Below are 21,503 nucleotides of genomic sequence, written 5' to 3' on the forward strand. Positions count from 1 at the left end.
ATTCTTCTGTTAAGGTATTTACCCAAGACAGATGAAACATAGACCTATTAAAAGACTTGTACAGGAATGTTAATAGCTCAAAACTGGAAATAACCCAAATGTCCAGTAGTAGGAGAAAAGATAAATAAACTGTGGTATATTCATATGATTGGATATTGTTACTGTTATATGCAACATGTGGCTTTATTTCTAAATTCATCCACATGCTGAGTGAAAGAAGTTTTATATAAAAAGATTCATACTTTTTTTTTTTTAATGTTTACCTATATTTTTTGAGAGAGAAAGCATGTGAGTGTGTGCACATGTAAGTAGGGGGAGGGGCAGAAAGAGAGGGAGACAAAGGTTCCAAAGTGGGCTCTGCAATATGGGGCTCAAACTCACAAACCATGAGATCGTGACCTGAGCTGAAGTCGGACACTCAACTGACTGAGCCACCCAGGCACCCCCATACTTGTTCCTTTCATAAGAAGTTCTGGAGCAGGCAAATCTAATCCATGATGGAAAACTGGAAATAAAATTTGGATCTTCTATCCAGACCACTCAAACTTTTTTCATATCAGCAATAAGGCTGTTCTGCTCTTTTAGCATTCATGTGTTCACTGGATTGGCATTTTAAGTTTCCTTCAAGTCTTTTTTTTCTTTGCATTCACAACTTGGCTGTTTGGTGCAGGAGGCCAGTCTTTGGCCTATTTTGACTTGTGAAATGCCATCCTCACTAACTTTAATCATTTCTACCTTTTGATTTAAAGCAAGAGAAGTGTAGCTCTTTCTTTCATTTGAACACATAGAGGCCATTGTGGGGTTATTAACTGGCCTAATTTCAATATTGTAGGGAGGCTGGAGGAGAGAAAGAGAGCTGAGGGGAACAGCCAGTCAGGGGAGCAGTTGGAACACACATAACATTTATCAGTTAAGTTTGCCATCTTCTATGGGGAAGGTTTGTGGTATCCAAAACAATTACAATAGTAACTTCAAAGATCGCTGATCACAGATCACCATAGCAAATATAATAACAACGTAAAAGTTTGGAATTTTGTGAGAATTACCAAAGTGTGAGAGAAACTCATGAAGTAAACAAATGCTGTTGGAAAAGTGGTGCTCATATACTTGCTTGATGCAGGATTGCCACAAACCTTCAATTTGTTGGGGAAAAAAAAAAAAAGGAAAAAGCAATATCTATGAAGAGCAAGAAAGCAAGGTGCCATAAAACAAGGCATGCCTGTACTGCAAAATATTAACAATCTGGGTTGTAGGTATATGAATGTTTGATGTACAGGTCTTTAAATTTTTCTGTTTTCTATGTTTGAAAATTTTCATACCATACCTGGAGGAAAATGGTGTTACTAGTGTGATGAAATACAACTCTTGGTAAATGAGATGATTTTTTTTAAGTTTATTTTGGAGAGAGGGAGAGAAAGTGTGGATAGGGGAGGGCGAGAGAGAGAGAGAGAGAGAGAGAGAGAGAGAGAGAGAGAATCCCAAGCAGGCTTAGCACTGTCAGTGCAGATCCTGATGTGGGGCTCGATCTCGTGAACTGTGAGATCATGACCTGAGCTGAGATCAAGAGTCAGACATTTAACCAACTGAGCCACCCAAGAACCCTAGTAAATGAGATTTTTAAAAAATAGGCTGTAATGGCAACAAGAAAATATAAGGTACTTAGAAATAAATCTAACAAAAATATTTGTATAATCCTTACTTGACAAATTATCAAACTTTATTAAAACATATTAAAGGAAACCTAAATAGGGGCTCCTGGGTGGCTTAGTCAATTAAGCGTCCAACTCTTGATTTTGGCTTAGGTCATGATCTCATGGTTTGTGAATTGAGTCTCATGTCACGTTCTGTACTGACAGCACAGAGCCTGCTTGGGATTCTCTGTCTCCTTCTCTCTCTCTGCCCATCTCCTACTCACTCGCTCTCTCTCAAAATAAATAACATTAAAAAAAAGGAGATAAATAGATAGGTATACTATGTTCTTATATAGTAGTTGTCTGTATTGTATATCCGTTTTCCCCAGATCAAGTCTCAGTTGAGTGCAGTGTCAAAGTTTTTATCTACAAGTTGACTCTAAAATTTATATGGAAGAACAAAGCCCCAAGATTACCTCCCATAACTTTTAAGAATAATAACAATGTGAGTGGACTTGCCTTACAAGTATTAAAATTTATTGTCAAGCTATACCAATTAAACAGTATGGTATGGCACAGAGGCTGATAGTACAGTGGAACAGAATATAGTCAAGAAAGACAGTCCTGCATTTATGAAAACTTAGTATATGACAAAACTGACATTGCAACATCATTTAACAAATGACCTGAGATAATCAGTCATATGTTTAGAAAAAAATGTAATAGGATTTCTATCTTCTTTCATATATAAAAATAAGTTCCAGGTATATTAACAAACTTCATGTGAAAAGCAAACCTATAAATCTTTTAGAAGAAAATTCTAAGTAAATATATTCACGTGTCTTTTGTCAGAGATGCAGTTCTTGCATACAAAAAAAGATAAGGAAAGATTGATAAACTTGATTACATAAAAATTAAATCTTTTGGTGACTCCATTAAAAATAGAAGTAAAAAAATAAGACTGAGAAAACATTTACAATGAATTTAACTTACAAATAATTACTATCCAGAATATATCCTATAATTCAGTAAGAAAAAAGACAGAAAACCTAATAGAAAAATGGGCCAGGGTATAAATAGCTAGCTCACAGTTGAGGTAACCCTAGTGGTTGATAAACATATAAAACATTGCTTAATTTTACCCATAATTATAGGAAATGCCAGTTAAAACCATATTATGATCAGGGTTGCCTGGCTGGCTGAGTCAGTGGAACATGTGACTCTTGATCTCAAGATTGTAGGTTTTAAAAAAATTAAAAAATTAAAAACCATACTATCATCACAGCCATTAAATTAGTAAAACTAAAAAGTCTAAAAACACCAAGTATTGGAGAGTATGTGTTCAACAATTATTTTTTGAGCATCTGCTATATGCCAATTACTGTACTAAGTCATTGAGATGCATTAGTAAATAAAACATACTAGGATCCTTACTTTCATGAAGCTTAGATTCTAGTCGGGGGAGGATAGAAAAATAAGCAATAAACATAATAAGTAAATTACATAGCATGTTAGGAGTGATAAATGTATTGAAAGTGTATTGGTGATAAATTAAAAAGTTATAGCAGAGTAAGAGGGTGATGGGGTGTAAAGTAAGTGGTAATACTATGTAGGGCTATCAGGGTAGTAGGTTTCATACTCAGGTAAACTTGAACCAAGATTTTTGAAGGCTGTTAGGGAATTAGTCAAAGAAATATTTGGGGGAAAGAGGAGCATTATAGGCAGAATGTGTGGTTTAGAGTAAGACCTTAAGGTAGAGGAATGCCTGATGTATTTAATGGATAATAGAGTTCTGTATGTCTGGATCAAAGTGTAAGGGACAGAGATACTGGGGAGGGGTGGCGGGTCACTTATAGGTCTTATGTGGATTTTGATTTTTACTCTTGAGTAAATTGGGGAGCCATTTGAGGGTTTTGAGCAGGAGTGTTATGGCCTGACATGTATGTATGTATGTATGTATATATGTATTTAAGTTTATTTATTTGTTTTGAGGGACAGTGCGAGAGTGTAAGCAGGGGAGGGGCAGGGAGAGAGAGGATCCCAAGCAGGCTCCATGTCAGCAGAGACTGAGGTGGGGTCTCCATCTCACGAACCGTGAGATCATGACCTGAACCGAAATCAAAAGTCAGATGCTGGGACACCTGGGTGGCTCAGTCAGTTAAGCATCCCACTTTGGTTCAGGTCATGATCCCAGGGTTCATGAATTTGAGCCCTGCATCAGGTAAATTTGAGCCCATCTTCCGGTGACCTCAAGCCCGACTTTGGGCTCTGAACTGACAACTGACAGTGTGGAGCCTGCAAGGGATTTTCTCTCCCTCCTCTCTCTGCTTCTTGTAGGATTCTCTTTCCTTCTGTCTCTGCCCCTCACTCACTTGCTCGCTCTTGCTCTCTCTCTCAGAAAAAAAAAAAAAATAAAAGAGTCAGATGCTTAACCAACTGAGCCACCCAGGTGCCCTGACCTAACTACCCTACATTGAAAATACCCTACCCTACATTGAAAATAGACTATAGAGTAAGGGTAGAAGCAGGAATGGAGTACCAGTTAGGAGATGATTGAAAGGCCAGGGAGAAACCATAGTAGCTTAGATTGGCAATAGCAGAAACCTAGAGGTTTTTTCCTGACTTTAACTCTTCAGGTGACAAAATTGAACTGAGACTCTTTAGATGAAGTTTTCACACACTTATCATAGCTGTCATATATTTTGTTGCAGAAATTTTAATGTATTTAGTATGTTTTGTTGCTGCCCGGTCTTTTTTGAGAGTGTTCTATATTGTTACATAATATAACAAGTATATGCTGTTTATCTTATTTTTTTAACATTTTTATTTATTTTTGAGAGACAGAGAGAGACAGAGCGCAAGTAGGGGAGGGGCAGAGAGAGAGGGAGACACAGAATCCAAAGCAGGCTTCAGGCTGTTAAGCTGTCAGCACAGAGCCTGATGCGGGACTTGAACCCACAAACTGTCAGATCATGACCTGAGCTGAAGTCGGATGTTTAACTGACTGAGCCACCCAGGTGCCCCTATGCTGTTTACTTTAATACCCACCCCCCATTCCAATATCTAAAACAGGACTAAATCCAAGGTTTTTAAGAGATTCTAAGTTTGTATGTCTGTGGAGATATATCTGAAAACTCGTTGTATTCTGGATATATATTTTAAAGCTAGAGCTATTAAGAATTCCTGATGGATGTGATGTGTATGTGAAAAACAGGAGTCCAGATGGTTAGGGTTTGGGCTTAAACAACCAGAAGAATAGAAATACCATCATCTAAGATGGGGAAAGGCTGTGGTTTGGAATCAGTTTTTGTGGAAAAAATGAGCTCAGTTTGGGACATGTTGGATTTGAGGTGTTGAGTAGGCAACTGATTAGAAGTGTCAGGAATTTGGGAGATAGGTCTGGGAATTGTTAGAGGGGGAGGATAAATTGGTATAATCATTTTTGGTAGTAAGTTTTGGTACTTTATGACTTAGCAGTTCCACATCTATATACTTCAAGAAACTTTTCATAATGTGCATGAGGAAACAAGGACAGGCTATTTATAGGAGCATTGTTCTGATGGAGAAGAAAAACATGCAAAGAAAATTAATTTTGTTTCCTGAAGAATGGATAAATAAATATTATAAATAAGTGACAAAATAAATTTATAGAGTGAAGTAATGTGTGAAAGTGAAAAATATCCACATGGGTGAATCTCCCAGTTATGATGTTCAAGTCAGCAGATTTTTAAATATATAATTTAAAAACATATAAAACAATACTGATTATTTATGAATATATATGTAAGAAAATATAAAGACATATGGCAAAGATAAAATATTCAGAATAGTTAAGTGGGGACTTAGGGGAGTGAGACCTAATAAATTTTGAAAGCAAGTCACAGGGACCCAACTGTTCTCAAGCCAGTGGTGAGTATAGTCATCTCTTTGTTATATAATTTTTTGTACTTTTTTATCTAAAATGTTTCTTAATTAAAGAAAAATTCCATATCATTCCTTCATATCTCTGACTCTTAATGATAGGTGAATCCTTTCCAATTCATCGACAGTTAATGGCTGGCCCAGTGAATATCTGGAATAATCTCCACTGGTGAGATGGTTCCATCTAGTGGGGAAAATGCTACAAGTACTCTGTGAGATGTTACTTTGGGAAGGAAAAATAAAGAGGTGGTAGTTAACCTGACTAGTCTTTATTTAGAAGACTAGTCACTGAATTTATTTATTTTTTTTTTTTTTAAATTTTTTTCAACGTTTTTTATTTATTTTTGGTACAGAGAGAGACAGAGCATGAACGGGGGAGGGGCAGGGAGAGAGGGAGACACAGAATCGGAAGCAGGCCCAGGCTCTGAGCCATCAGCCCAGAGCCCGACGCGGGGCTAGAACTCACAGACTGCAAGATCGTGACCTGGCTGAAGTCGGACGCTTAACCGACTGCGCCACCCAGGCGCCCCTAGTCACTGAATTTAGAAGATAAGGGAAGAAATTATCATTTGGAAATATTTAGTTTTTGCCATTATTAAGATAATGCTGTAGGACATTTAATGCAGACCTGTAGGACTTAGAGGTGTCCTTATTTCTAACTTGTGTTTGTGCTTTGTTTTTCAGAAGGAGTTGAGCCTTCCAAGAAGAGGCAGCTTGTAAGTTGATGATTATTATGATTATGAACACCTGCTTAGGAATCCTTTCTGGGGACTATTCTAAGTATTATTTGGAGGAATCTCACTCGTGTGTGTGTGTGTGTGTGTGTGTGTGTGTGTGTGTGTGTGTGTGTGTTTTCCTTGTGGACTCTTCTCTGTCAGGGAAGCTGGGGGCCAACTAACTTTTCTTGCTAGGTCAGAACCTCCCCTTTCCCCCCATCCCTTCTCACCCCAAATCCTCTCCTCTGTCTCAGTTTTTGCCTAGTATTTGGGAAAAAGCTGCTACTTAAGTACCCATCACAGTTTTATACTTGTGCTTTGGGATTTATCATTTTGTTGTTGTTTTTAACAGACTCAAGCTTTTCGAGAACATTCAGGTTGAAACTCTTAGCATCTATATCTGTCTCATAACATGGGACTAGGGAGAGGCCAACTTTTTTGACAGTTGGGGGTAAGGGCAGCAGCTAAGTTTGGATTCAGGGTAGGAATAAGGTTTTCTTTCACCTGTTTGTTCTATTCTGGCTTTAGGACCAGGGAAATTGGTGAAAATCTTTGTCCCTGGACCTTAATTGCTTTGTATATTCTTGGCTTGCTTTTTCTCTGAGAATTCTATTGGGGCAGTACTGCAAATCTGGCTAGTCAGAATCATCTAGAATACTTCTTAAAATTCTTCCCCCCACCGCAAGTATTTATTTAAATTCTAGTTAACATACTGTGCAATATTGGTTTTAGGAGTAGAATTCAGTGATTCATCACTTACATACAATACCCAGTGCTCATTATAACAAGTGCCCTCCTTAATACCCATCACTCATCTAACCCATTCCCCACCCACATCCCTCCATCAACCCTCAGTTCTCTATTTCTAAAGAGTTTCTCATGGCTTGTTTCCCTCTCTTTATTCCCCCTTCCCATATGTTTATCTGTTTTGCTTCTTAAATTCCTCATAGGAGTAAAATCATGTGGTATTTGTCTTTCTCTGACTTGTTTCGCTTAGCATAATACACTCTAGCTCCATCCACGTTGTTGCAAATGGCAAGATTTTATTTTTGATGGCAGAGTAATACTCCATTGTATGTGTATATATTATATCTTTTTGTTTTGGAGTTTATTTTGAGAGAGAGAGAGCACACGAACAAAGGAGGGGTAGAGAGAGAGAGGGAGAGAGAATCTCAAGCAGACCCTGTGCTGTCAGTGTAGACCCTGATGTGGGGCTGGAACCCATTAACTGTGAGATCATGACCTGATCTAAAACCAAGACTCAAATGCTTAACTGACTGAGCCACCCAGGTGCCCCCATCTTCTTTTTATTTTTTTAATGTTTATTTATTTATTTTGAGGGGAGGAGAGGCAGAGAGAGCGAGAATCCCAAGCAAGCTCTGTGTGTCAGTGCAGGGCCTGATGTGGGGCTCAAACTCACGAACCATGAGATTATGACCTGAGCTGAAATCTAGAGTCCGATGCTTAAGTGACTGAGCCACCCAGGCATCCCATATATCACATCTTCTTTATGCATTTATCTATTGATGGACATTTGGGCTCTCTCCATAGTTTGGCAGTTGTTGATAATGCTGCTATAAACATTGGGGTGCAAGTACCCCTTCAAATCTGTATCCTTTGGGTAAATATCTGGTAGTGCAATTGCTGGATTATAGGGTGGTTCTATTTTTAACTTTTTGAGGAACCTCCATACTGTTCTCCAGAGTGGCTGCACCAGTTTGCTAGAAAGCTTGTTAAAGTTCCGAACAGATTCTGAACTTATTTGAATCAGAATCTCCATATTGGGGCCCAGGAAAGCTGTATTCTTATGTACCTGCAATCCCCACCCACCATGATTTTGCTAAGATTTGGGAAACTCTTAGGAAATAGTGCTATGATTAAATAGTGGCCTTGAAACTTTTCCATATAGAACATATAAGGAGAAGGACACAACAGTATTCATATTTATTTATTAAGTGTACTTTATACATCTTATGCATTTTTTGTAAATGTATGAAACACAATGTAATTCTTTCTGTTACTGTCATTTTAGGATTTAGTTGTATAAAAATGCCTTAGTAATTAGTTGTCCTGTGAGATTTTTGTTTATAAAGCCCCTTTGTCTGCTTTATGAAAGCTCACTGTGATTTGACAAGAAGAATCTCAACTTAGGAGTAGGAAACCCTTACACTTTGGTCTTAGCTTTGTCACTTAATCAGCTTTGTAAATGTAGACAAATCACTTTATTTCCTAAACCTTAGTTGTCTTATCCATAAAATGAAGGTCATGACCTTTGTTTTTCTCTTTTCTTATAGTTATTGGAAGGATCATTTAATACATGTGGTAGTGCTTCATTTCTTACAATATTCTCTTTTTAAAAAATGTTTATTTTGAGAGAGAGAGTGAGAATGAGCTGGGAAGGGCCAGAGAGAGAGAGGGAGAGAGAAAATCTGAAGCACACTCTGCGCTGCCAGTGTGGAGCCCAATGTGGGGCTTGAGCTCATGAATTGTGAGACCATGACTCGAGCCAAAGTCAAGAGCTTAACTGACTGCGCCACCCAGGTGCTCCATTTCTTACAATTTTCTTCAACGTTTTTATTTATTTTTGGGACAGAGAGAGACAGAGCATGAACGGGGGAGGGGCAGAGAGAGAGGGAGACACAGAATCGGAAACAGGCTCCAGGCTCCGAGCCATCAGCCCAGAGCCTGACGCGGGGTTCGAACTCACGGACCACGAGATCGTGACCTGGCTGAAGTCGGACGCTTAACCGACTGTGCCACCCAGGTGCCCCATCTTACAATTTTCTAAGGTGTATTAGTGTTAGAATTCTTCTTTTTTTTTTTTAAAGGTTACTCATTTATTTTGAGAGAGAGAGAGAGAGAGAGAGAGAGAGAGAGAGAGAGAGTCAGAGAGAGGAGGATACAGAGAATCCCAAGCAGGCTCTGCACTGACAGCAGATGTGGGGCTCGAATCCACAAATCATGAGATCATGACCTGAGCCAAAACCAAGTCAAACACTTAACCAACTGAGCCACCCAGGCACCCCAGCTTTAGAATTCCTGTAAATCTATTGGGTTAAATTTGGATACACTTTGGGGCACCTGGGTGACTTGGTTGAGTGTCTGACTTTCGCTTGGGTTATGATCTCACGGTTTGTGAGTTTGAGCCCCACATTGAGCTCACTGCTGTCAGCACGGAGCCCGCTTCAGATCCTCTGTCCCCCTCTCTATACCCTTCCCCCACTTGTGCTCTCTCAAAAATAAATAAACATTAAAAAAATAAAAATTATAAATTTGGATACACTTTTATTATTTAAGAGCCACATTCCTTTATTTAAATTTAGTTCTACCTAAATGGAATCTCAATTCCACGCTTTCAAGTATCCAGAGTCTTCTAAAAACTGAGGAATGGTGCTATCAGGGCTCTTAATGGAGTGATCTACCGAGTAAGTATAACATAACTAAAAAGGAGTGGCTTTTCAACATCATGTTCAGCAAATATTTGTACTTTGTCACTCGTCCTTTTTTTTTTTTTTTTTTTTAAGATTTTACTTTTAAGTAATCTCTACACCCAATGTGGGGCTTGAACTCACAACCTGAGATCAAGAGTCGCATGCTCTACAGACTGAGCCAACCCTGTACTTGGTCACTATTCTACTATTTCTGGCATTTTTTCTTTTGATTCCTCTTATTTGTAAGTTCTCTGTGATTTGCTCTTTGCTAAAGATTAGGTGAAATGAATCAGGGCCTGAGGCAGGTAGCTTCTAGGAGTGTATGCCTCCAATGAATGGAGTTTGCTGAGGAGGACAAAGAGGAGAAGGAAGGGTATCCTGGGAAAATGTTTTTTATTTGAAATTGGAGGAATTTTGGGTCATTTTAGTTTTAAATTCAAGGAATATCTTGGTCATTTTAGTGGTATCTCAAGTTAGGCTTATTATAACTGCCTTAAAATATTTAATTGACCAGAATCAGAAATACTTTTGGGGTGCCTGGGTGGCTCAGTTGGTTGAGGGTCGAATTTTGGCTTAGGTCATGATCTCACAGCTCGTGAGTTTGAGCCCCGCATTGGGCTCTGTGCTGACAGCTCAGAGTCTGGAACCTGCTTCAGATTCTGTCTCTCTCTCTCTCTGCCCCTACCCAGCTCACGCTCTGTCTCTCCCTCTCTCAAGAATAAACATTAAAAAGAATCAGAAATACTTTTTAATAAAGTAACTCACATTTAAACAATTGACCATGCAGTAAATGCACACTAATACCTACTCTGTGTTGGGCACTGATCTAAGTTTTGAGGCTATAAGATTCAATTAGCTACATCCTTCTATTTTTTTAAAAAAATTTTAATGTTTATTTATTTTTGAGAGACAGAGAGAGAGCACAAGTGGGGAAGGAGCAGAGAGAGAGGAGACACAGAATCTGAAGCAGGCTATAGGCTCTGAGCTGTCAGCACAGAGCCTGATGCGGGGCTTGAACTCACAAACTGTGAGATCATGACCTGAGCCAAAGTTGGCACTTAACCGACTGAGCCACCCAGGCACCCCTACATCCTTCTATTTTGAGGATTTATTTTTAAGTAAGTCAGAGGTACCTTAATGCAAACAATAGTTTTTTTATCTTTAGTATTGGAGGAGTAGAAAAGTTTCATTCTGGAAGGAAGCCAGAAATCCTGGATACTAATCTATGCTTTGCCACTAATAAGTTATGTGTGGTTTCCACAGGAACTATGATTTCTGAGCCTGAATTGTCTCACTTATAAAATGAGGCAGTTGGCTCTCCTCATCTCTGTGCTTCGTTATCTCCCCAAATAATTGAAGCTCCATGGTACCTCTTTTGCACAGAGCTGGTTAAGTCTTTGTAGGAAGTATGCAGTAGGAAGCAAAGGATGGCTTAGCATTTGCAGTAGAGAAGCCAGGAAGGTAAAAACCACAAAACATAAGATGTTTGAGTAAGTTTAATGAATACTTAAAAGTTTGTAGTAAGTGTGGAGAAACTGATGTTAATAAAACAAGTGACTTAGGCATTTGTCCCATTATTTCTTGTCCTTGTAGCTGAATCTGGAAGTTTTAAAAATTACTATAATTGTCTTGGGATGCCTGACTGACTCAATTGGTAGAGCATGCAACTCTTGATCTTGGGGTTGTGAATTTGAGCCCCACGTTGGGTGTGGAGATTACTTTTTAAAAAGTTATTGGGCACCTGGGTGGCTCAGTCAATTAAGTGTTCAACTCTTGATTTTTGGCTCAGGTCATGATCTCACGGTTGGTGAGATTGAACCCTGCATTGGGCTCTGTGCTGACAGTGTAGCGCCTGCTTGGGATTCTCTTTTTCCCTCTCTCTGTCCCTTGGCCTCTCCCTCTCTCTCAAAATAAATAAGTAAACATTAAAAAAAGTTATTATAATTATCTTATGAGTCTTGGTTTGGTTAGAAGGAGAAGGAACTGTTGTATTTATATCCCTGTTTGTCTCTGTTCCATAATGGCTCTTGCAAGAGCAGATGCTACTGTATGCCCATTGGAGGTATAAAGCCTCATTTCCTTTGGCATTTTCTCTATAGTATACTTTATAGGTACAGAGAGATTTGGAGGTTGCATCTAGTCTGGTGTCTTGCCTTTTGAGAGAGAGTCACGTTCATTCAATAAGCGTAATTTTGAAAGTAGCTGAGCAATATAGAATAAATGAAATTCAGTAATTTTGGAGGCTATGACTCATTATGCTTTTTTTGTGTAATATGACCATTGCATTAAAATGAATAGGAACTAAAAAATGGATTTTTAGATATATGTGATATCTTGGCATTCTACAAAATACTCTTCCATCTAACAAGTAATCCCTCCAGTGTCTCTACATTGGGAAGTAGAAGTATAGCTTAGAAATGAAGAGCTTGGGTTTGAGAGGCCAACCTGGGCTTGAGTCTTGCCAATGCCCTTGACTAAGTGTTTCCTTGTAAAACAAGTTAGTGTATATATATATATATATATTTTTTTTTTTTTTTGCCTCTATTCATTTGTTCATTTGTTTAAATTCATCCATCCATCATATTTATTAAGTTCTTACTATGTGCAGGCACTATTCTAGATACTGGAGATAAAGTAGGGTTTAAGCAAAGTTTCTACTTCAATCCCTGGAGCAGGGATTGAAATTTTAAATTGTGTTGTCTAGGAATATTCTCATTAAGGTGACATTTGAGCAGAGAACAGAAAGAGTATAGAATGAGTGATGCTGATGTGTCTTGGGCAAGAGTAGTCCATGTAGAGGATACACATGTGCCAAGGTTCTGAGGTGGGAACATGCTTGCCATGTTGGAGGACAGCAAGAGGCCAAGGTGGCTGTTGGTTAGTGAACAGTGGTATTGGGACTGATGATGGTGGTGGGGCATAGAGAATATGAGGCAGAGGCTGGATTTTGTAGTACTTGTAGGCTACAGAAAAGATTTTGTATTTTCAGCTGATTGGGACAGAAAGAGGGTGGATAATTTTAATCAGAGAAAGATGTGATCTGCCCTAGGTTTTTGTTTTTTCTTTTTTAAAATGGAAATTTGCTTTACTGGGGTATAATCCACATGCCATATAATCACCATTTAAGAGTATACAGTTCACTGGTTTTTAGTGTATTCACAAGGTTTTACAGGAATTACCACTATTTTAATTCAGACATCTTTATCACCCCAAAAGAAAAACCCCTACTTGCTAGCATTCATTCCTCATTCTGCATTCCCCCTAGTCCCTGGTAACCACTAATCTACTTTCTATCTTAATAGATTTTCCTATTCTGAGCATTCCATGTAAGTGGAATTATATAATATGTGGCCTCTTATGTCTGGCTTCTTTCACTTAGCATAATTTTTTAAAGTCATCCATGTTTGAGTTTGTGTCAGTACTTTGTTCCTTTTCAAGGCTAAATAATATTGCATAGTATGTATGTATCACATTTTCTTTATCCATTATCTGTTGCTGAACATTTAGGTTGCTTCCACTGTTTGGCTATTGCAAATAATGCTGTGAACGTGGGTGTACAGGTATTTGTTTGAGGCTCTGCTTTCACTTCTATTTCAGGTAGATACCAAGAAAGGGAGTTTTCTGGGGGTGCCTGGGTGGCTCAGTCGGTTAAGTGTTGCACTCTTGGTTCTGGCTCAGGTCATGATCTCAGAGTTTTGTGAGTGTGGAGCCTGCTTGGAATTCTCTCTCTCTGCTTCCTCACTCTTGCTGTCTCTGTCTCTCAAAATAAATAAATAAACTTAAAAAAAAAAAAAAAAAGGAAGGGGAAATTCTGGATCATATGGTAATTCTCTGTTTAACTTTCTGAGGAACTACCATACTGCTTTCCACAGCAGCTGCATCATTTTACATTCCAACCAGCAATACATGAGGGTTCCAATTTCTCCACATCCTAGCCAACACTTGTTATTTTCCATTTTTAAAATAATAATCATCTTAATGAGTGTGAAGTGGTATTTCATTGTGGTTTTACTTTGCATTTTCGTAATTACTAGTGATATTGAGCATCTTTTCACGTGCTCATTGGTCATTTGTAAACCTTCTTTGGAGAAATAAATTTCTTTGCCCATTTTTGAATTGGGTGATTTATTCTGAGTGCTTAGTTGTTGGAATTCTTTATATGTTCTGGATATTAAACTTTTACCAGATACATGATTCGCATATATTTTCTCCCATGCTTTGGGTTGCATTTTCCACTCCCTTGATAGTGTCCTTGATGCACACATAAAAGATGTTAATTTTCATGAAATGAATTGATTTATTTTTGTTGTTGTTGTTGTCTGTGCTTTTGGTGTCATATCCAAGAAATCATTGCCAGATCTAGTGTCCTAAAGATTTCCTCCAGGTATTTTCTTCTAAGAATTTTATAGTTCTAGCTCTTATGTTTAGGTCTTAGATCTATTTTGAGTTACTTTTTGTTTATGGTATAAGGTAAGTATCTAACTTCATTCTTTTGCATATGAGTATCTAGTTTTCCCAGAATGATATGTTAAAAAGACTCTCTTTACTCCATTGGAGTAAATATATTTTGTACATTTGACCATATATACGAGCATTTATTTTGGGGTTCTCTATTCCATTGGTCTAAATGTCTATACTTATACTAGTACCACACTTTTGATTTCTATAGATTTGTAGTAAGTTTTGAATCAGGAAGTGTGGTATCAAAGAACTAACTTTGTTCTTCAAGATTGTCTTGATTATTTAGGGCTGCTTGTGATTCCATGAGAATGACAGAAGAGTTTCTCTATTTCTGCAAAAACATCATTAGGATTTTGATAGGGATTGTATTGAATCTATAGATCAACTTGGGTAATATTATCAGATTGACCAATATTGTCTTCCAGTGTGTGAACATAGGATATTTTTCCATTTATTTATGTTTTCTTTAATTTCTTTCAGAAATGTTTTGTAGTTTTCTTTTTCAGTGTACAGGTCTTTTACCTCCTTAGTTGAACTTATTCCTATTTTTAAGTTTATTTATTTTGAGAGAGAGAGAGAGTGCAAGCAGGGAAGAGGGGCAAAGGGAGAAAAAGACTTAAGCATACTCCACACTTAGTGTGGAGCCTGACATGGGCTCAATCTCATGACCGCAAGATCATGACCTGAGCCAATATCAGGAGTCAGACGCTTAACTGACTGGGCTACCTAGGCTCAGTTGTTTTACTTTCTTGATAGTGACCTCTGATGCACTGAAATATGTAATTTTGATGAAGTCCAGTTTATTTGCTTTTTATTTGGTTGTACTTTTGTTATCATTATCTAATAAACCATTGACTAATTCAAGGTCTGATTTTTTCCTGGGCCTTAATACATAAAGGTAACTAAGTAATGACACAGAGAGAGAGTAATGCTATTGAAAGAAGAACTTACTACTTACAGTTTCTCCAGGAGAAAGGAGCATGGCAGGCCATGCAGGCCACATGAAGAAAGCACCAGATTTGGTTAGGAGACAGAAAGGAGCAAGGGAAAAGCCTAAACCAGAGCTTTTATGGGGTTTCTACAGATAAGGCAAGGGCAGGCAGGGTAGCCCCCTTATGACTGGCTATTTTGAATAACAGTGGTGGGTTCTGGACTGTAGGGGTGATTTTTAGTGATCTGGTACTTGGCCCTGAGTGATACAGGGCAGGGGAAATATTGGCTTGATGTGTGAGTGTGATAAATTGGCTTGGGAGTATGGACTCAGGTTTGGTCAGAAGGTTTGTAAGAGGATTTTTGCGTATTCACAAAAACTGGATTGCAGGGGAGATATAAACAAGTTTGGCTGTTAGTTTGGCTCTATGATTAATAAATGCCAAATGGGGGGTGCCTGGCTGGCTCAGTTGAGCATGCAACTCTTGATCTCAATGTTGACTTCAAGCCCCACATTGGGTGTAGAGGTTACTTGAAAAAAAAAAAAAAAAAGGCCAAATAGGCAAATACAGAATCTAAGAAAACGGAACAATGTTGTGATGATTTACCTCTATTTCCTTTTAAGAGTTTTATGGTTTTAGGGGCTCTGGGGTGGCTGAGCCTGTTGAGTGTCCACATTCAGCTCAGGTCATGATCTAGTGGTTTGTGAGTTTGAGCCCCGCATCGGGCTTACTGCTGTCAGCACAGAGCCCACTTCAGATCCTCTGTCCTCCCCTCTCTGGGCAACCCCCTCAAAAATAAATAAAAACATTAAAAAAAAGTTTTATGGTTTTAGCTCTTACTTTTGGTCTTTGAGTCATTATTAATTTTTATATGTGGTGTAAGGTAAGGATTTGATTTCATTCCTCAGAATGTGGATAGCTGTTGTACCAGCTCCATTTCCAACTTTTCTTTCCCTACTGAATAGTTTTCTTAGGTGTTAATGAAGTCACTTCATACTCAGAGTGTGGGGAGAATGGGAGTGAGAAAGTAGGAAAGTACATGAAGTTAGAGAAGCAGGGAAGTGAGAAAGCAGGGAAGTACATGAAGTTAGAAAAATCAGTCAACATCATGGTAGCTTAGACAGGGTGGCAGCAGCTGAGGTAGTAAGAAACGGTTAGGTTCTGGATGTGTTTTGAAACTGACAATATTTGTTGATAGTTAATTTTAGTATATGAAAGAAGAATTGGTGGTGACTACAAGATTTTAGGGCTGCATAGCTAGATGAATATGGTTGCCATTTACTGAGCAAGATGGGGAATATGTGAGAGGAGCAGGGGTGTTTTCTTTTACTGTTCTTGGGAGGAGCAGAAGTGGGAGTTGAAAGAATCAGGACTTTGGTGCTTGATTGGCATCCAAGAAAGGGTGTTGATAAGACAATTGTATATATGAACTGGGGGATCAAGGTATGAAATCTAATTTGGAGATACATATTTGCAGATTGACAACATATAAAAGATATTCAAAGTTATGAGATTGGATGATAAACTCCTTAAATGCTACTCAAATGTGGTCAGCTGACTGGTGGATGGTGATAGAACTGTTACCAATTTGCTGTGAATTAACTACAAAAATTTAGAATAAGCAAGTGATATTGTTGTAACCTTCAAGCATTTGATCATTTTTGTTATTTCATATCTATTGCATTTTATAGTGGTTTGCGATGGATTAAAATTTTCACCTGGTCCTTCACCACAGCTAGTTTGAGCAGCACTGACATGGTGAGTGAGTGAGTCTAGGAAGAACAGATAGAAGGACTGAGCCCTGGGACACTTGAATATTTACTGGTCAGGGAGTGAGAATAATCCATCAGTAAAGAAAACTGGAAAGGAGCAGCCAGTAAGGTTGGAGGAAAACCAGAAAAGAGTGGTGTTTCCAAAGCCACAAGAAGAAAGTATGCCAAAAGCTGCTGACAGGTTATGTAAGATGAACACTTAAGAATTGACCTTTGGATTTAGTAATAGGACATTCCCTATTGGTGACTTTTAGTGAGCAGTATTGGTCAGCAGTGGGTATAGAGCTTGATTCAAATGGGTTCAAGAGAGAGTGGGAGATAGTATTATCTATGTAATATTTGGGTTAAAAATATTTAACTTCAGTCTAATATAGGAAGAAGCAGAGAAGTCCTAACTGAGGGGGCAATCTGTAGAAACTACTGGCCTGGACTCAAAAATGTTGAAGTTGTAAAAGATTGAAAAAAAAAAAAGACTAAGGATGTATTCTAGATTATTGGAGACAAAAGAGACTTGGTGAATAAATGCAATGCTTGATTCTTGGTTTGATGCTGGATTTTAAAAAATAGTTGAAGGACACTATTGGGACAATTGAGGACACTTGAATGTGGACTTTTATTCAATAGTGTTGTTGTGTCAGTGTTCTTTCTTTCTTTCTTTCTTTCTTTCTTTCTTTCTTTCTTTCTTTCTTTCTTTCTTTCCTTCCTTCCTTCCTTCCTTCCTTCCTCCCTCCCTCCCTCCCTCCCTCCCTTCCTTCCTTCCTTCCTTCCTTCCTTCCTTCCTTCTTTCGTGTGTTAAACTTCCTTATATGATGGTCGTGTGTTAAACTTCCTTATATGATGGTCGTGTGTTAAACTTCCTTATATGATGGTCGTGTGGTGGTTCTCCCTTGTTAGGCTAGGGATTAATTGTAGATGAAGTATTTGAGAGAGGAGGTGTTCTGGTGTTTACAAATGACTTTCAAGTGGTTCAGCTAATTAACCAAAAGTAATTGTGTGCATATGTGTGCAGAGAGAGAGGAAGAGGAGTAGGGAGAGAAAAAAGCAAATTTAAGTGAAAGGTATATAGAGTTTCATTTAAATATTCTTGCTTCTTTTCTGATATTTTGGGGGAGGAGTAAGTGAGTAATATTATTTCAAAGAGATTTGGTGAAAAGAAGATTATAGAAATCAGGTGATAGCTGGAAAAGGTCATGGAGCTTTTTTGCCCTCTTTTAAAAATGTAGATGGGCGATATTACATTATGTTTGTATGTCAGTGAAATTATCCAGTAGAGAAGGAAAAGTTGATGTGTGAGAGAGGAAGGAACAATTGCCAGGGTGTTTTTGAATAGGCAAAAATGGAAGACACATCTAGGTACATATGGAAATACTGGCCTTAGGAGCTTTGACAGTTTATCCCCAGTAGCCTTGGTTACCTCAGTTTATCTGTAAAAGATTATGCATGTAAAGTATATGGCATAGTGCCTGCAATTAAGCCCTCAGCTCTTTGTTATAGAAGTTAGTGCAATGCCTATTATTAGTAAACTTTCAAAAAAAAAAAAACCCAAAACAACCCAGTAGTTTATTACTGTTTTTATTATTAGCAGGTCATAATTACCTGTTAGAAGCTGTAAATTCTTCAGAAAAACAAATTAGTGTTAAAACCCCAAAATTCTACCTAGTAAATTGGAAGATGTAATGGGCTTTATTAAATGATCGATGAGTCAGACAGCATCCCACCTAACAAGCAGAGGAAAGCTCCAAAGGGATATAGAAAGAGAAAGGTTTTTAAAGGCAGGACAAGGAAGTTATAAACAGAAAAAAGTGTTATTTATTTGAGGTGAGGTCACCTACCTTTGGGGATGAAAGTGTTTAAGTCGGTGGATTATCTCATATTCCTGTGAGGGATGGGGAGGGCACATGTGACAGATTACCCTTATTGGTGCTGACCAGAAAATTCTTGGCCGATAAAGACTACATTTCTGGGAGAGGTTATAAGAGCAATTAGGTTAGGTATTAAGCCTCAGTTTGGTGACTTGGCCTAAATGATATTTAGGGCCTGTAGATTTGTTTTGTTTTGTTTTGTTTTGATATTAGAAAGATCCCAAACCAAGTTAAATGAACAATAGTGTATCTTAGAAAAGCCACAGGATATTCATGACTGGCTTTGGTCACTGAAGGGAAGAGAACAACTAAATTTCAATATGGGGAAGGAGAAAATCCAGGCCTTCAATGATAAGGGGCTTTGTTGGGGCAAGTTGGTTATGTAAGTTCTCTTGGCCTGGTTCATACCATTTATTTTAGGTGTAGCTCTCTGAAATAAAAATCATTTTCATTTTTAGAAAGCTATTTCATATTTAAGCCCACCTTGATATTTTTCAGTGCATTAAAAAATCTAGTCTAGAATATCAGACCTATCAGACCTAACTCCTATCAGACCTAGAGGAGCTGATAATCTTGTTGAAAGTATACAGGGGCACCTAGGTGGCTCAGTTGGTTAAGTGCCCAACTCTTGATTTCAGCTCAGGTTGTGATCTCATGGATTCGTGAGATTGAGCCCTACATCCGGCTTTGTGTTGATGGTGATGAGCCTGCTTTGCATTCTGTCTCCCTTTCTCTCTGCTCCTCTCCTGCTCACAATCTCTCTCTCTCTCTTCTTAAAAATAAATAAATAGGTGCACCTGGGTGGCTCAGTAGGTTAAGCATCTGACTTTTGATTTCATCTCAGGTCATGATCTCATGGTTTGTGGGTTTGAGCCCTGTGTTGGGCTCTGCACCATCAGTGTGGAGTCTGCTTGAGATTTTCTCTCCCTCACTCACTTTCTGTCTCTCTGCCCCTCCCCCACATTTGCTTTTTCTCTTTCCCTGTCAAAATAAATAAACTTTAAAAAATAAACATTTAAAAAAAAGTAGACATATCTGTGGAAAAAGAATTGAGAAAATGAAGTTCTAAAGTTATTTTTATTTGTTTTCCAAGCTATGGGAGTATTATATTTTGCTTTTCCTCAATTGGACCAGCACTGAATGGCTTCCCTTCCCCAGTTCTGTGAGGGAGGCCTCCTTTGGCACTTCCTTTCAAATAGGTTTTTGTTTGTTTGTTTGTGAATTTCAGCACTGGTAATAATTAGACCCTACACTTTAGGAGTTCAGTGTAAATAGTGTTTATGTCTCTAGTTACCCAGAAAGTAAAACTTTTCTAATACCCATTACAACTTAAAGTAATTTTCCTTATATTTCTTGAAATGTCATTGCTTTATTTCTTTGAGGCTATGAGCAGTTAGTTCAGTGGAGGTGAAGAATGGACTATAGGAGTAAAGAGGTAGCTGAAGCACCTGTCATAGTGTGTGTGTTGATATTGGTGACCTTTATTCTTAGAGTCCTTGGGGATAGTTATCTTTTTGCATTGTTGGCTTACTCATTTGGGCAGTGGACTTAGACATCGGATATTGGATGAAAGTGAATGCCAAGTGTGTGCAATGATAGGCAGCGAGCAGGGAGGAGTTCCTGGGGCTCAAGGATATGATGTGTCTCACTTTGCCCCTGTGAAACTGACATGTGAAACAGTATTATGTACTTTCCCATTCTGATGCAACTTGATGGTATTTGCCTGGATAAATGCTTCTGGAGAATGTTCTAAAAAGAGATACCACCTGCTACACATAGTAAACCCTTTGTGTTGTATCTGTGGTGCCTGCTATAGGGCTATGGTTTCTCTATGAACTTTGAAAATCAGGAAATTTTTGTAGCTTTAAGCATGTTGAAGGCCAGAGCCATAGCTTTGTGCTACACTTTATAGTCTGTCTTTTTAAAAAAAATTTTTTTTAACGTTTATTTGTTATTAAGAAACGGAGACAGAGCATGAGCATGGGAGGGGCAGAGAGAAGGGAAGACACAGAATCTGAAGCAAGCTCCAGGCTCTGAGCTGTCAGCATAAAGCCCAGTGCGGGGCTCGAACTCACAAACTGCAAGATTATGACCTGAGCTGAAGTTGAATGCTTAACTGACTGAGCCACCCAGGCGCCGCCCCCCCTACCTTTTTGAAAATTGGGCTTCTATAGGAATTGGTTTCACATAGGTACACTATCTCTCTAGTGGGAAGGCAGGAATTGGCAGAGTTTGGCAGGGATGGAAAAATAGTCATCACTAATTTCCTAGCAGGACCCATTTTGTTGTTAAAAAATAGATATGGTTTGTTAGTGACCTGTGAGTATGTGGACATAGGACTTGAAAATTGAAAATTTTTGAGAGCCCATTTTGTTACTGTTATTTTTAGAATTCTTGTTGTTATGCTAATCATCCTCACATTTTTATCTCTAGACCTCACAACTACCAATTCACTATAATCTACTTGGATATCACAGAAATATCTCAACTTTAGCATTTATAAAACTGAAGTCATTGCCTTTCACAAAAACCTGCTCCTCTCATATTCTCTAGCTTACTAAATGGTACCACTTCCTGATAGAAAATTTTGTTACGCTTGTTACCTTCCTCTTCCTTATACCTATAACTCCTTTCTATTATACCTCAAATATCTCTTAATTTCCTCTACTTCTTTCTACTACCACTGGTATGTCCATATAGTCCAAGCCATTGTAATCTCTTGGCTCTACTACTGCTATAACTTCCTAACTAGTCTTTCTTTGTCTATCACCAGTCTG

The 21,503-nt window shown here is 38.3% G+C and overlaps 1 protein-coding gene across 9 annotated transcripts in view; it reads left to right on the plus strand.

Annotated features, from left to right (window-relative positions):
• MAST2 (microtubule associated serine/threonine kinase 2) overlaps positions 1–21,503 on the plus strand; it is a 225,701-nt gene that overhangs the window by 82,005 nt on the left and 122,193 nt on the right. For all 9 annotated transcript variants that reach the window (XM_043574848.1, XM_043574854.1, XM_043574845.1 and 6 more), the window contains exon 4: positions 6,237–6,268. In XM_043574848.1, coding sequence (XP_043430783.1) covers positions 6,237–6,268 — 32 coding nt within the window. The remainder of the gene's footprint in view (positions 1–6,236; positions 6,269–21,503) is intronic.

The sequence above is a fragment of the Prionailurus bengalensis genome, chromosome C1 (genome assembly GCF_016509475.1).
Source record: "Prionailurus bengalensis isolate Pbe53 chromosome C1, Fcat_Pben_1.1_paternal_pri, whole genome shotgun sequence".
Classification (NCBI taxonomy): Eukaryota; Metazoa; Chordata; class Mammalia; order Carnivora; family Felidae; genus Prionailurus; species Prionailurus bengalensis.